The following is a 15,809-nucleotide window of genomic DNA, read 5'->3' as shown; positions in this document are numbered from 1 at the left end:
TACCCATAGATACCATCCTTTGAATTTCTGTGTGAAAAACTCCAGTTTTACCAGAGGCAGTTCAATGAACTCATTAGAGGAACATCTCTTGATCTAGTGTTTTTTAAAGATGCAATGACTCATCTTATTAAGGTTCTAACTATTGACTATTGTTACTATAAATAGATCATGTAAATAGTAAATTTCACAGTTAAATTTTTCGAGGAAATAAATACGTAGTATAATGTAACATATAGAAGAGTGTCCATAAGTTGGGTCAGTTCATTGTCTCAGAAAATAAAGGCTTAGTCAGAAATCCCTTCTTTGAATTCACCAACATGACAGCAGATGTTTTCCAAGGGCAAATTGTTGGGTTTTGTGTTTGGAGTTTTGACACACAAAGTCAGTTTTATCTTCCTAGAAAGTAAGGTGGAGAACCCTATGAAGAAATATTCTCTCCTCAAATTATATTTTGATATAATGGAGGAAAAGTTGATGCTTTTAAAAATGTCAATTTCTTCATTGGCTTACAGATTAGGGACAAACTGATGGAGAAGGGGTAAGGCGAATGAAAAGGACTGGTGGAAAAAATGAATTTATTTAGAAGTGGTACCAAAAAGGAGTATGGTGCACCAAGTCTGAGAGACTACAGAAAGGAGTTATTTGTATAATTTGTAGATAAAAAAGGAGTTTCTCCAGGAATTAGAGGTTTGATAAAGAGGGTAGTTAGCTCTTTGTTTATTACACAGTTTTCTTTTGTAAAGTTGATGAATATCTAGATGTTCTGGGCCCGTTTCACATTCATCCATTCAACAAGTAATTATTGAGTACCCACTATGGCTAGGTGTTAGGGGCCTGGGACCCTGTTCTAAGGTGAAAGACCATATAAGTGATTAACGTGTAAAAATATAATAATAGAATTAATACATATGAAGGTGTCATTGCTAATGTGTAAAACTTGAACTTAGAAAATATTTTTTTAGTGGTGATAGTAAATTTAATGATCCATCTAGACTTTCTTCCTCTTTAATCGGCCTGCCTAAGATTTTGACCGAAATTCAAGCCTTATCCTCACTGAGAAAATCGACCATAGAAAAGCAACACATGACCAACCAGGCTATTTCTCAATGTCTTTTTCTACAAATGCCTTTCTGCTTCTACTGCAAGTAGAATTTTGGTACTTTGAAAGAATTTTCATTGGGAGAGATATGATAAACGTAGGATTCGTTGTAGAGCTTGGTGTCTGTGGAAATCAGTGTGTTAAAACTATGGATAGTGAGCTGATAATTCTGTACTTCTTTCTACAGATTGGCAAGAGCAGCTCCACCATTCTTTGAGTCGAAAAATAAAAAAAATCACACACACACACACAGAATAGTTTTGAAATAGGTGAAAGACAGTTTCGTCTGTTTTTCATGATGTAAATATAGATGAACAGGGAAAGAATTTGAATCCATATGAACTTTAATTTTTAAAATTCTGAGATTTATCAGAATTTATCAGAAAAAGTTTAATGTAGTCTAGAAGCACATAGTCAAATCTTGGACCCATCTAGTGCAAGAAAATATATACAGTTGGATTCTATTTTCAAATAAATACTATTTTATTTTAAAACAGATTTCACGAATAATTCGAACATCATGTGGAAATGCATTGTTGGTGGGTGTTGGTGGTTCTGGAAAGCAAAGTCTTTCGAGATTGGCCTCTTTTATAGCTGGATATCAAATATTCCAGATAACATTAACCAGGTAAGCTAAAATAAAACAGCACAATATGTTTTCTATAGTTAGTTTCTCTGGGGTAAAATGTTTTCTTTAAAAAAAAAATACAACAATTTAGTGTCTTTCTTTTTTAAGTGACCTCTTTATTTATGAGTAACATATATAAGGAAATGTACATAAATTGTAGGTATTACAAAGTAAGTACACCTGCACAACTAGCCCACAGATGAAGAAATAAAACATTACCAGCACTGCAGAAGTACCCGTCATGTCCTATCCTAGTCATAGGAAAACCATATTCTTACTTCTAAGCCCACCGATTAGTTTTGCCTATTTTTGAACTTTATATTAATCGAATCATATGGGATTTATTCTTTTGTAACATTTCTGTTGCTTGCATTATATTCGTGAGATTCATCCATGATGCTACATGCATCAACAGTTTGTTCATTATTACTGCTATATAATCTTCTTTATCACATATTACCACAATTTGTTTATCCGTTATACTACTGATGAACATATTCAAGGGCTTTTTTTTGCAAATAGAGCTGTTATGAATATTCTTGTACATGTCTGAATATACTCCTAGAGGTATAGTTGCTGAATATAGAGCATGTACATATTCAGCTTTAGTAGATCTGTGAAGCGGTGTTCCAGTGTGGTTCTACCAGTTTATACTTCCACCAACAGTTCGTAAGTTTCCATTCCTCCACATCCTTACCTGCCTTTGGCATTGTGAATCTTTTCCACTTTAGGAAATCTGATGGCTGTGCAGTGACATATTATTGTGGCTTTGGTTTGCATTTCTGAGATGGCTAATAATGTTCAGTACATCTTTTATTGGCCATTTGGACAGCCTGTTTTGTGAAATACTCATTTAAGTCCTTTGCTCATTTCTTTTCAATTGAAGTGTGGTTCTTTCTCTTCTTGATTTTTAGGAGATCTTTCTGTATTTTGGATATAATTTCTTTGTCAGAGTATGTATTGCAAATATCTTTTCCCAGTAATTGGCTTGCCTTTTTACTCTTAGAGGATCTTAATTTTAGTGAAACTTATTAATTTTCCCCTTTAGTTTAGTCTTCTTGTATTCTGTTAAAATGTTTTGTTTATTCCAAGGTCATGAAGATATTCTTCTTCTGTGGTTTCCTTCACTTTTACAGATAAAATTTACTATTTTTACATTTAGAACTATAACCCATCTAGAATTAATTTTCTCATAAAGTCTGAGGTTGGAGTTAAGATATTTTTTTCAATATACATATCCAATTAATCCAGTGTCATTTTTTCCCCTAAATTAACCGATCATATCCTACTGGTTTATTTATCTATCTTTGCACCATTACTCACTATTTTAATTACTGTAGCTTTTTAATATATCTCAAATAAATTTTTGTTCTTCAACATTGTCTTTAATATTTGGTACTTTCTATTTTCATACACATTTTGGATCCCTTTTTCAACTTACACACACACACACCATTGTGCTGCCAAATGGATAAAAATTTAACAAGGTACAATTTACAAGAGCATTTAAAAAACATAAATATCAAACATCTACAGCTAAATACACACACACACACACACACACCATTCTGCTGCCAAATGGATAAAAGTTTAACAAGGTATGATTTACAAGAGCATTTAAAAAACATAAATATCAAATATCTACAGCTAAAGTAAATTAAATTTAATCAACTGTCAACATTGAAAAATTGGGAGATTTCAGTGGCTAATCAATGGTATATCTCAGACTAGTCCTTGTCTGTCTCCTGCCTCCTTTGTTGTTTGTCCTCTATTACTACAGTGGAGCAGTTCTGCTCCAGCTTTTCTGATTTCATCTCTGTGCATATTGGCATAAGATTATGGTTTATTAAAACTACAACTGTCATCTAAAAAAAATTGGGAGATTTCACATAAAAAAAAATATTTCTGACTTCTCTTGAAATAATGGAAAGATTTGGCAACACTAGGCCAACATTCCCAGGTGGCTTGAGCTGAGCAGCAGCTGCCTCCTTAGATGAGACATGCAACCCTGCAATTTACCAGGGACCCCACTAGCCCTGCGTTACTTATTGGCATCACCTGCCTGATTCCTGTAGGCATCTGAGTTTGCGATCTGGGAGTAGGTGGGATTGCAGTCATTGTAGTTAGATATGACGCAGGCTTAAATTAAGGCAGGTGTGTGAACTATATTTTCTTGTTTTCTGTATTCTTGATGCTCTGGCCCTGGCACCTTGTTGACTGGAGAGAGACTGCTCGTCCCAGGGCTAGCTCAGAAAATGTGCCTTTCATATGTAAAACAACCAAACCTGAGCTCATACTCTGAACCACTGCCTCTATCTGGCTTTATACTTTAGGAAGCAATATTCCTGTGCCCTATTCACCCCAGGTCAAAGACCCATCAACTAGGGATGGCATTTGTGCCCCAGAACCTGCTGAAATTATTCAAACTAGCCAATCCTAAATCTACTTAGCCTTCTTGCCTTTCTCACGAAACTACAGTAGAGGCTGTCATTGCCCATGCTTTTCTCTCACTTCTGCTGCCTGACGTTGTAGCCCTGTGTGGGGATCTGTAAGTACACATTTCTTCCTTCATGACAGTCCTTTTCAGGTCTGCATGTGTTACCATACTTGAGTAAATCAACTCCTGGGTACATTGTCAAACAGCAGGGAAAGTGGGAATAGAGAGATAGAGTCAGCGGGGTAGTCGGTAGGACTGATAAGGCTTGGCAATTGATTGGATAATGGGGCAAAGAAGAGGAAAGAAGGAGTCTAGGATGATACCCTAAGTTCTCTAGTGGCATTTATCACACTGCGTTAAACAAGGCTTTGTTCACATTTCTGTCTCTTTCACCAGGCTGTAAGCTCCCTGAGGATAGACCATTCATTATAGCCTTTGTCTTGCCTTTTACTATTAAAGTGGGTACTTTTAACCAACACTATAAAAAATACATGTTGAATGAATGGATAAATGACCAGTTTTAAATGGGTAAAATGAGAATTCAGTTCAGTATATGTCAAGTATGTGATGTCTGCAGAACACAGTTTCCATAGGCAGCTAGACTCAATGGACATAGTGTTCAGGGGAGGGTTCTAGAGATGTAAGTATAAAGTCTCAGTGGAGGGAACTCTTTTAAGGTAATGTGGAGCATGAATAGGGTGCATGGTGAGAAGAAAAGATAGCTGAGGAAAGAACTCTGGAGTCTCCTAGCAGAGAAAAAGGGGGCTTGCAAGGGGAGTAAGGGTAAGAAGGACAGGCCAAACAGAGAAGAGGAAATCCAGAGTGGTTTCCAGAAACCAAGGAGGTAAAGAATTATTGATTTAAGTTAAGGCACAAAAATCGTTAACAGACAACGTGTAAAAATGTTCAGTGGAGTGGATGGGTGCGAATGCCACATCACATTAAGGAAGTGAAGAAGCAGAGATAAGTTTAGAAACTCCTCAAGAAGCTTAGCTATGAAAGAAAGAGAGAGGGGTCAAGTCCTAGAGAGGGGCGTGTTCTGATTGTGTCTATCTGTCTCAAAAACAACACAGAACAGTCAGTTTCATTAAAAACACAAACAAACAAAACAGCCAAAATGGCTCTGTGACCTCATTGCCTTGTCGATTCAGAGACCAGTGAGTGAGCAGATTATAGTAAGGGCACTGGGCCACAGCACCCCTGCAGGAAGGATGTGGGCTGTGTTGCTCCCACAGGTGTAGCTATGTCTCAGCAAACCATCTTACCAGCTTCTCTTTTTAATGAATTTCCTTCTCGGAAATTATTTTGAAAGGAACATATGCTCTATTTTTGACGGGGTTCCTTTGGCCAAGGTCTAGAGGACTTTTTACTGTGGTGCCACCCAACGGGGTAGCCGATGCCCCTTGTTTAAAAATAAGTATTCATTTATTTAAGTTTACTTAAGCTACATCATCTCTAATGCCCACAACAATCTTTACAAATAAGTGTTAGCTTCGTTTTGCAGATGAGCAAACAGGGCTGAGAAATGTGAAGGAACATATCTCAAGCTTCAGAACAGGGATTTGAAACCAGGTCATTCTGGTTCCAGTGGCCATTACACCCTATGGTGTACATGAAACACGCTATCGCACTGTAAAACCTCTTTTAAGTGAGGGTTTCTTTACAGTCTTTGTCAACTTACTCATGAAGATTTATATACAACACTTTAGAAAATGTCTGTTTTATCTTTACACATCATATTAGCTCTCGTAGCACATACATTTAGTAGGAAACAGAGGAAACAGAAAAACAGAGACCAAGACCTTCTTTTCATAACCTGTAACCACATAATTATAGCATTTCTGTTATTTACATCACATTGCATAATGAAACTTTTTCTATAGGCTTTGTTTTAGATATTATACATATATTCCCTTGGGCAAAATCTCTTGCTGAGAACTGTCAGATTGCAAGGAATGAAAGTATATTTCCCGATTACTCTTCATGAGTCACTTCTGGTAAATGCCCCATTTCTCACTTCTCAAGTTAAATAAGACATATGTGTTTTGAACTGTAACATATAGCTGTTTCACTCTAATCTCTGTGGTTTTTTATAGCAGGCATTAATTACTTAATATTTCTTGGAGCAGGTGCAGATTATGCTCTAATCATCATGGGTTAAGTTGTATTTTGAAATAAATTATAACTATAAATATTTTTAACTTGAAATTTTCTACTATTGCTCTTTTTAGGTCTTATAATGTGAGTAATCTAACAGATGACTTAAAATTTTTGTACAAAGTTGCCGGTGCTGATGGAAAAGGCATCACCTTCATCTTTACTGACAATGAAATAAAAGATGAGGCATTTCTAGAATATCTTAACAACCTACTATCGTCAGGGGAGGTAGGTCTCAAAAGCAGAGAAAAAGCTCATATTTCTAAAATGTAAATTATATTTGAATAGAAAAACAGCAACACTTCAACACCTTTCAGCAAGTGAGACCATTTACACATGTTTTTCATTTTAGAAATGATTAACATATAAGATTTGGTAAGTTTTTTGAAGTTCCTGTGAAATTAATGCTGCCTACCTCCAGATTTTTTGTATGCTTTGTGTCACTTCAAATATGATTGCTTATTTGTCTCTTCAGTCTTCAGTTTGATCCTATAAGTTATTTTAGGAGAAGCAAAGCATCTACATCTATCTATCTATCTATCTATCTATCTATCTATCTATCTATCTAATCTATCTATCTATCTATCATCTATCTATCTATCTATCTATCTATCTACCTACCTACTTACCTACCTACCAATAGTCAGGAGTACAGAAGGGTTGAGAGAGTTCTGCTAGCTTTAAGTAGATGTTGATGTCACCACTTCTGACATCACTTGTATCTGCACTTCCACAATCAATCACGTGCTTGGTACTTCATTAGAAGGTCTCATGGGACTTTCATATACTTGTAATCATGGCTAAGATTTATTAAAGCAACACCATAAGGATTCACAGCCAGATGAGTAAAGAAAAAGACACATCAGGGTGGAATCTGGAGAAATCCATGTGCAGGCTTCTTGCATTCTCACCAGAGGGTCCATATAGAATGTGCTTTTCCTCCGGTGGTGAAGTGCCATAACACAGGCATTGTGTTTCTGTTTCAGGTTAGCCTGTTTGAGGCTAAGAGTTCAGTGGTTTTATTGGGGCCTGGTCATGTGGTCATTCCCTGCCTAGCCACAACTGCCAAAATTCCATATACCCCAATGTTTGTATAAATAGTCTAGGCACACTGGAACAATCTTATCAATTGCAATGGAGGAGACATTCCAAAAGCCAAGCTCCCAGATGCCAGCCAAGGGCCAGCCCTGCAAGCAGACTCTTCTCAAAACTGGCCTGCTGTGTTAATTCTTCCCTGTACAATGATGTCTATGGATGCTTATGGGTACATGAGCTGGTTAACTAACTTGGAACCAGAATTGAAACTGTGAGTCAAAGAAGAGAGGGCATTACTGGACATTTTGAAGAGATGATTGGAATGATAGAGAGCTTTTTGGTGATAACCGTTTGAGTAAAGGGAAGAATAATTTGCTCCTAATTAGACATTCCATCTGCTCAATAAATATTTGCACTCTTGGTAATCTCTGGCAAATCAAGGTTTAACTGTAGAGGTGCAGAAAGAAAATATGAAAAAAGATGTAATGCAAGGGAGGGGAGGAAAAACCAGACTCCAGCTTTGAATTGCCTATGGCAAACTCTTAAAATACAGAACACTGTCTTACCTATTCCTCAAAGATCTCCAATTTGTTTGCACGGGATGAGATGGATGAAATCACCCAAAATCTGATATCGGTGATGAAAAAGGAGCTGCCTCGTCACCCTCCTACCTTTGATAATCTGTATGAGTACTTCATTTCAAGATCAAAGAAGAACTTGCATGTTGTTCTGTGCTTTTCTCCAGTGAGTTTTTATTTTATTTATATCTATGTAGGAGGAGTTACTTATTAAAATAGTTTGTTGACCTTCTCTGATGAGATGATTTGCTCACAAAGTAACACTCGTTACATTGAAATAAAATTAACACTTTACCATCACCAATCTCCATTGACTGATATTTCATACCAAAGTATAATAATTTGATAATTTAACATATTCATCTTATTATAAATTATTGCATAGCCTAAAACTTTTAGTAATTACCTAGAGACATAGATTATTTGAATTGTAAGGGATTTGGTGATGCAGTCTTGTCCAGCTCTACCTCCAATCTAGACATACCATCTAAAATGTCCCTGATGTATGTTCGATTATCTGTAGCTCACTGCACTGTCCATATAGTGGCCAGTAGACATGTATGGCCATTTATATTTTGATTACTTAAATTAAGTAAAAATAAAAATCCAATTTCTCAGTCCTACTAACTCTGTTTCTAGTGCTCAATAACTATGGGTGGCTGCTGGCTACCATACTGGAAAACATATATAGAAAATTCTATCGGTCAGCATTTCTCTGGGGGAGGGGGAATTGTCTCACTAACTTACAAGGCATCCGCTTAATTTTTAGATAGTCTAGTAGCCAGAAAGATCTTCTTTATAAGCAATAATATTTTGTCTCTCTGTCTTTTTCCCTGTAATTCTGTTTCAGTCCTGTAAAATGAACCAAACCGTTTCCCATATATAGCTCCTCAGATATTTGGAGAAAGTTTTTGCAGACTCCCTGAACTGTTTCCTTTTTAGACCAAACACCTCCCGTTCTTTCTGCCTTTCTCACTTGTTCTAGTGTCCAGGCCTTTCATTTTCCTGATCATCACTCTCTAGTTTGTCAGTTTCCTCTTAAGAGGTAGCTCCTAGAATCGAATCCAAGAATGCAGATGTAGCCTTAGGACAGGGAACAGTGTGGAAATATTACCTCCCTTCACCTGGACACTTTATTTATTAATGCAGCCCAAGATTTTTAAAAAAGTTGTGATGTCACACTGTTGGCTCACAATACATAAGCCTTTCTTTAGCCGATTTCTAATCTGTTTGTGTTTCTGACGCTTTCTGACCTCGCTGTCCATAGGTTGGTGAGAAGTTCCGTGCCCGTTCTTTGAAATTTCCTGGCTTGATATCAGGTTGCACTATGGACTGGTTCAGTCGCTGGCCCAAGGAGGCTCTGGTTGCCGTGGCCTCCTATTTCCTTTTAGACTATAGCATTGTCTGTTCTAGTGACACTAAAAGACAAGTTGTAGAAACAATGGGCCTCTTCCATGACATGGTTTCAGAGAGCTGTGAAAGTTATTTCCAAAGGTAAGTGACATTACATAAATATGATAGCTACAGAACCACAAAGCTTACTCCAAAGAGGAATTAAATGGAATTGCCAGTAAATAACTCTTCATATTGATTGAGCATGAAGTCCCAGCTACACTTATTTTTTTTGCTTTGATTTTTTTAGAGATACATATTGAAAAAATAAGTAAACAAAATTTAAAAATTAACTAGTATCCATGCTTAAGTACCCTTTCCTTTCAATCTTCAAAGTAACACATGCTTAATAGATCACATAATTTCATCTACTTGATTTTTTTGAGAAGGACTTAATTTATGCACTGTTAACTCTAAAATTAGTTTCTTATTCAAATGGAATATTTATTTTGGTTAAAGAAGTGTACCATTTTAAAGTTTCATCATTGCCTTCTGTTAAGAGAACTTTTAGGATTTGTATTTGCATCCCTTAGTCTTATCAAGTCATGCATGTTTTATCATGTTTTTACACTAAATAATTATGAAACAAAATTTTAATTGACTGTAAGAGAGTCTACTTACTAAAAGTAGCAATGGTGTTCATATGTCAAAACTGGTGTCAGCAGTTCAAAAATATTGCTTCACCCTCTCCCCGTCCTCCGCTTCCCCCCCAAAAGCATGATAATCACTGTGTACAATTGTCAGACGTGAATATAGTTGAGCCAACGTGGATTTCTGGAACAGTGGGCTTCTCCTTTAAGGTTAATAGATGGGCTTCAGGAAGTACTGAACCTGCCAGAAAGACAATGCCTATTTTTCTATATAGAGAGTCTGGGTGACAGACACTTTCACTGATTTTCCAGCGGGTCCCTATCTCACAAAAGTTTGTTTATCCTGTACCCTCTTCTTTACTTAAAACTATACTCAGACCACACCTCTTGAATAGTTCTAGATAATCTCCCAATTCTCCTGGTGAATTTGTGTGTATTAATTCTTACTGTAAGAAAGATTTTATTTCTACTTCACTTGAACTCCTGCTACCATCATCGGTGGAGAGAAATTTTTACCTCCATATAGCTACAAAAAATTTGTGTCTTTATTTTTGAAAAAGTCGGTGTATTTTTCAAATTTTTTGTATCCTCTTAGGTTATAGAAGTTTATTCTGAATGTAATAGTTATATAACACTCTTTAATGATAGTCTTATATATATGCCCAAATCCTTAAAAAAAAATTTTAATACAAAAAAATCTTAAGAACTCTAAAAGCGAAAAGTTAATATGAGGTAAAATGATTTTATAGTATGTGAGGACTTCTTTTGCTTGAGCTTCTCCTGTATAAAATTAGTTTTTTAAAAATTTATTTCAGTCATTAAATATAAATACTATACTAAAGGCCATAGTGAGTTGAGTGTTGGAATCAAATGTGGCTGCCTTGATTTCAAGGACAATACAGGAAATCAGCAGGAGACTGGCTTTCACCTTTGTGAGCCCATCCAGCTCGTCCCTAGGAGAGAAGATGTTTGTAGCTAATATAAGTTGAATGAAAACAGATCATGGTACAAATTCACTTCAATCATGTATCCCTAATATTTGTACAGAACCTTAAAGTTTGCAAAGTATTTACATATACTATTTATATATATTTTTTGTCTTCACAAAATTCTAGCAGGTGTAGAGCAGTGATTCTTTTCTCAGTTTTCCAGATGAGGAAATGGAAGCCGAGAGTGGGTTAAGGGTGAAGTCAAAGACCCCTAAAAGGTCAAACATCAGATATTTAGTGTTCTTTCTACCTCACTTCTAGGGAAACCATTCACAATCCCTGCCTTCCTGCTAGTGATTCAGTCTCCAGAATTATACTCATTTCACAGTGGGGAGAACATCTGTTCTGACATTTTATAGGAGTGCGCCAGAATGCTAGAGATGAACATCATTTTTATGTTCTACCTTCAGATACCGCCGAAGAGCACACGTGACTCCTAAATCTTATCTCTCATTTATAAATGGTTATAAAAACATTTATACTGAAAAGGTGAAATATATTAATGAACAAGCTGAACGTATGAATATTGGTAAGTAGAATGGAATTTTTTAAGGGCTCGTCTGATAAAGATTCCAGTGTTCTGTTTGGTGGATATCGTCGTCTTTGAAAATGAAGTACGGACTTTATTGTTAGTAATAGATTATTTTGAGAAAATGCCCTTAAAGATCTTTTGATCTGTCAGGAAACTCTGGGCAGAAGAAAATCTAAACAAATGTGGCTTGTTTCCTTTTTAGAACCATTTCCTCCAGTTCTTTTAACTCTGGGTCTACCCTGTTGAGCAGCTAGTCACCGAGTCACCCAGCTGTTGCTGGCAAATGGGGAAAAGCCAGCTCTCAATTTCAATTTTTGCTTTCATTACAATTTCCTTCAATTTGTATAAACTTTGCCATGTTAATGCTTCTTAAATTTTTAACAAAGGAAAAGGCAAAACAGAAACACACACAAACAAAAACAGGAAGAGAGAGTTTATCTGTGTGTGCAGTATATGTAATATAAGTAGGAAAAGTAAAAATTGGAATAGATTATTTGTCTAGAAAACATTTGGCCCAAACAGTCCAAAACACCCAGTGTTTTCTTTTCAATTCTCCTACAGAAAACTTGGTCACAGTGCATAACTAAGCAAGGTTAAGGAAATGATAGTGATGATAGAAGCACAGTGAAAGAAACCTTCTTCTGTTTTTCTCAATTGCTCACCTTCTTGCAGCTTTTCTACATGATGCTCCAGATTCAGTGGTGTGCTGAAGCTACTTGTACTGGCTCATGAGAGCCGATTGTTAAAGTTAAGAATTTTATGATCTGGTTGTTAAACATAGCCGTTATTAAAAATTAAGTCATATAAACTTACAATTAAATTATATTAAAAATGAAGGCAATAAATATTTAAAACTTACCACTTTTTAGTCTTTTTTACTCTATTTTACTATTATTAATGTTTTTGAGGTTAGTTCCATTCTATCAGTATAGTAGAAATATTATATAATGGTGTGCTACTGAGAATCTGTTGGTAGCTTGCAATCAGCCATGGTGGGATTATTTATACCATGGAAATTGGAAAACATATAAATGAGTGCTTCCCCCGCCCCCTCAAGAGACCAGATGCTAAACATTTACTTAAATACCTCCATCTAGAACTCAGTTGGAAGGTGAGAAATTCAATTAGTTATTTTGCTGTACAGTACTGAAAGAGCCAGTTGCACAGAGCCAGTTGCACAGGCTTTAGCAGTTATTTTCATTTTTATGGCAAAGAGAATGACAAAAATGTTAATAAATTTTGTGTCTCATTTGCAATCTCAGCTGCTATATGATTCAGAGGCAAAAAATGATAGTTACAGTGTGTTTGCAAAGCCAAGGCATTTGTTTGCCTTGAGTTTGTCAAGTAAGTTCCTTGACTAAATTAATCTTACTCAGTATGGCACTGTGGCTTTCCCTTGAAAGTGTCTAGATGATATTCTTCTTTTTAAAATTTTTATTTTTATTTTTTTATGTAACAATATATATTTTAATATAAGGTTTGTGTAGTGATTTAGAACAAATATACAGTGAAAAATTTATCATAAACCAAATGCAATAACAGAAGGAAACAAAAAGCTTATATACACATTAACAAGGCCTTTACAATAAATTATAGTGTATATTTCCATCAGAGCATATTTGTATCGAAGCTGCTTATGTGAACACAGAAAGAAATCTGTCATGTAGGTCTTTAATCTTGATTTAGTAATGTTTGTACAGTATCAAATAATATAAAGTCTAAAAAAACACTGAATTTTTATATAATGTTTATAAATTATTATCTATATATCATAAAAAATAAGGTCAAAAGTGCAGTTTAAAAAAAGCGGAAGTCGTTATTCTTGGTAAGAACTAGGAAAATGTATTGTCCAAAATAAGAAGCAATCTAAAAGCTTATACAGTTTTTTTAGGAATTTTCTTTGAACTCTCCTGCAATCTTGGTTAACATATGCTATAATGTAAACTAATACAAAGGGGGCTAAATAATCTTTTTATAAAAATAGTAGGAAACACATTGGTTATGAAAAACATTAGAAATAAATATAATTACAGGCTTCTCCCAAAATGAATTAAGTGACTCTTGATGATATTCTTCAATCAGAGCTATTTTCTTCACCCTTCACCCCCAGTGAAATTCTCAGATATTTAATTAGTATGTTGCTCATAATATAGTGTATTTTTAAACTCTTTGTCCACAAATAATTACCCAGTGTTTGTCGTAGTACTTATACGGTGCCTGATAAGTAGTAAATATTGAATAAATATTTGATGGAGGGATATTCATATGCTCATCAAGAGTATGTACGTGTGTTTGTAAAGGTCTTGATAAGCTTATGGAAGCAAGTGAATCCGTCGCGAAGCTCTCTCAGGATCTTGCAGTGAAGGAGAAGGAACTGGCAGTGGCTTCTATAAAAGCAGATGAAGTGAGTTTGCATTTTATCACTAGTGGTGAGAAACATTTTCCATGTTAAAAAAAAGAGCATTTAAAAATGTTACTAAAATGTAAACAGTATAAATGTACAGACTATTTCTGGTAACATAATGTTCACAAAGACTGTTAGATATCTTTGTTTAACTTATACCAAAACATATATAAACGATTATATCCTCTACCTGATCTGAGACTATTTTTCCTTCTTTGACTGTCTCTTGTGTTCGATCTCATCTGTTTATGAAATTTCTGCTTGACTAAAGGTTACATTTGGTCCCTGCATGCTCTAATTTCCTAAGATGGCCCAAGTCTCATCTGAAGTTTGTGTCAAGAAGGGAAAAGAATAAGAGGAAGAGTTGGTAGAGTTAAACAAAGCAAAACAAATTAAACAAAAAAAGGTAGTCCTCCTAAGGTGGTAGGAATATATGTGTGCTGCTCTTTTATCTCCCACCCTTGTCTCAGTCTGCTTTCAGCTTCCACTCAGAGAGGTAAGAATGGCTACTTAAGCCCTGATCTTTAACCAGTTGCCGAAATGAGTGAGATAGCCTAGGAGAGGCACTTAGCAAAGTCCTGGCAAATGGTAGGCACTTAACCAAAAAGGAGCTTTTTTTTATTTCTTTTACATGAGGCTTAAAATCGTTTCTGACCTTATTCTGTTACACTTACTTGAATTGTTTTAATTTTCTAGATATTACATAGAGTAGAAATACCATTTTTCTGAAAGCTTAAAATATTTCCTTCTATATTCTAAGCCCGAGGAGAGCTTAGAAAATAGAAAACTGCCAAGAACAGCTCAAATGAGTTACTTTAATACACTTTAAAATACAGATGACTTAATTGGGGAATAAATTTGCTCTTATTCATGTTTTATATTATATTGAATAAATATTCTCTCAGTACTCAAATCTAAGTTTTACTCAAAGGTTTCTATTTGCTCTCACGTGTTTTCTCCATTTAACAGGTATTAGCGGAAGTCACAGTAAGTGCTCAAGCTTCAGCCAAAGTAAAAAATGAAGTGCAGGAGGTAAAAGACAAAGCCCAAAAAATTGTAGATGAAATCGATAGTGAAAAAGTCAAAGCTGAGACCAAACTCGAGGCAGCTAGACCCGCACTGGAGGAAGCAGAAGCAGCCCTGAATGTAAGTAGTGCATTGTTATCCCTCCCAACACAAGTCCTAGCAGGCCCTGTGTTTCATTACATGAAATAACTGGGGAATTTTTGTAATGAGAAAACTGAATTGAATTCTTTTTTTTTTTTTTGATTAAGTTTATTGGGGTAACAATGGTTAATACAATTATATAATTTTCAGGTGTACAATATAGTTTGAGATTTATATATACCATTGTGTGATTACTACCCAGAGTCCAGTTTCCTTCAGCTACCATATATTTGATCCTTTACCCACTGCACCCTCCCCCTACCTCCTTATATTTGACCCCTTTTACCCCGTCTACCTCTCCCTTCCTCCCCTACCCCTTACCCTCTGGTAACCACTAGTCCATTGTCCATGTCCCTAAGTCTCTGTTTGTCCTGTTCATTTGTTGCTTTTAGGTTTGTATCCCACATATAAGTGATATCATGTGGTTTTCAACTTTTTTAGTCTGGCTTATTTTGCTTAGTATGATTATCTCGAGATCCATCCATGTTGTCGCAAATGGCAGTATTTCATCTGTTCTTATGGCTGAGTAATATTCCATTGTATATTGGTAGCACATTTTCTTTAGCCAATCATCTCTTGGAGGATAGTTTTCATGTCTTGGCCACTGGACGTAGGTGAGGCCAAACTGCTCTTTGTTGAAAACCACTAATCTAGAGTGATAATTTGGAAGTTTGAAATCAGAGGTTTCTAAACAGTCATGGTATCTAAATTGTCATTAGTCTGTGGGGGGAAAAAAAAAATGAAGAAATGGTTAGGAGAACTTTTTGTTGCAATTATTGTTAATGATACCTTTTTTTTTTT

General features: G+C 35.6%; 1 protein-coding gene across 1 annotated transcript in view; it reads left to right on the top strand.

Moving 5' to 3' along the window:
• Positions 1-15,809, top strand: part of DNAH8 (dynein axonemal heavy chain 8) — a 307,121-nt gene that overhangs the window by 184,511 nt on the left and 106,801 nt on the right. Inside the window, exons 60-67 of the mRNA XM_006926591.3 lie at positions 10-132; positions 1,597-1,727; positions 6,396-6,549; positions 7,936-8,100; positions 9,202-9,428; positions 11,316-11,434; positions 13,738-13,841; positions 14,811-14,987. Coding sequence (XP_006926653.1) covers positions 10-132; positions 1,597-1,727; positions 6,396-6,549; positions 7,936-8,100; positions 9,202-9,428; positions 11,316-11,434; positions 13,738-13,841; positions 14,811-14,987 — 1,200 coding nt within the window. The remainder of the gene's footprint in view (positions 1-9; positions 133-1,596; positions 1,728-6,395; positions 6,550-7,935; positions 8,101-9,201; positions 9,429-11,315; positions 11,435-13,737; positions 13,842-14,810; positions 14,988-15,809) is intronic.

The sequence above is a fragment of the Pteropus alecto genome, unplaced genomic scaffold (assembly GCF_000325575.1).
Source record: "Pteropus alecto unplaced genomic scaffold, ASM32557v1 scaffold7, whole genome shotgun sequence".
In the NCBI taxonomy this organism is placed as follows: Eukaryota; Metazoa; Chordata; class Mammalia; order Chiroptera; family Pteropodidae; genus Pteropus; species Pteropus alecto.
The sequence above is the reverse complement of the archived record's forward strand: the minus strand, read 5'-3'. Positions and strand labels throughout refer to the sequence as shown.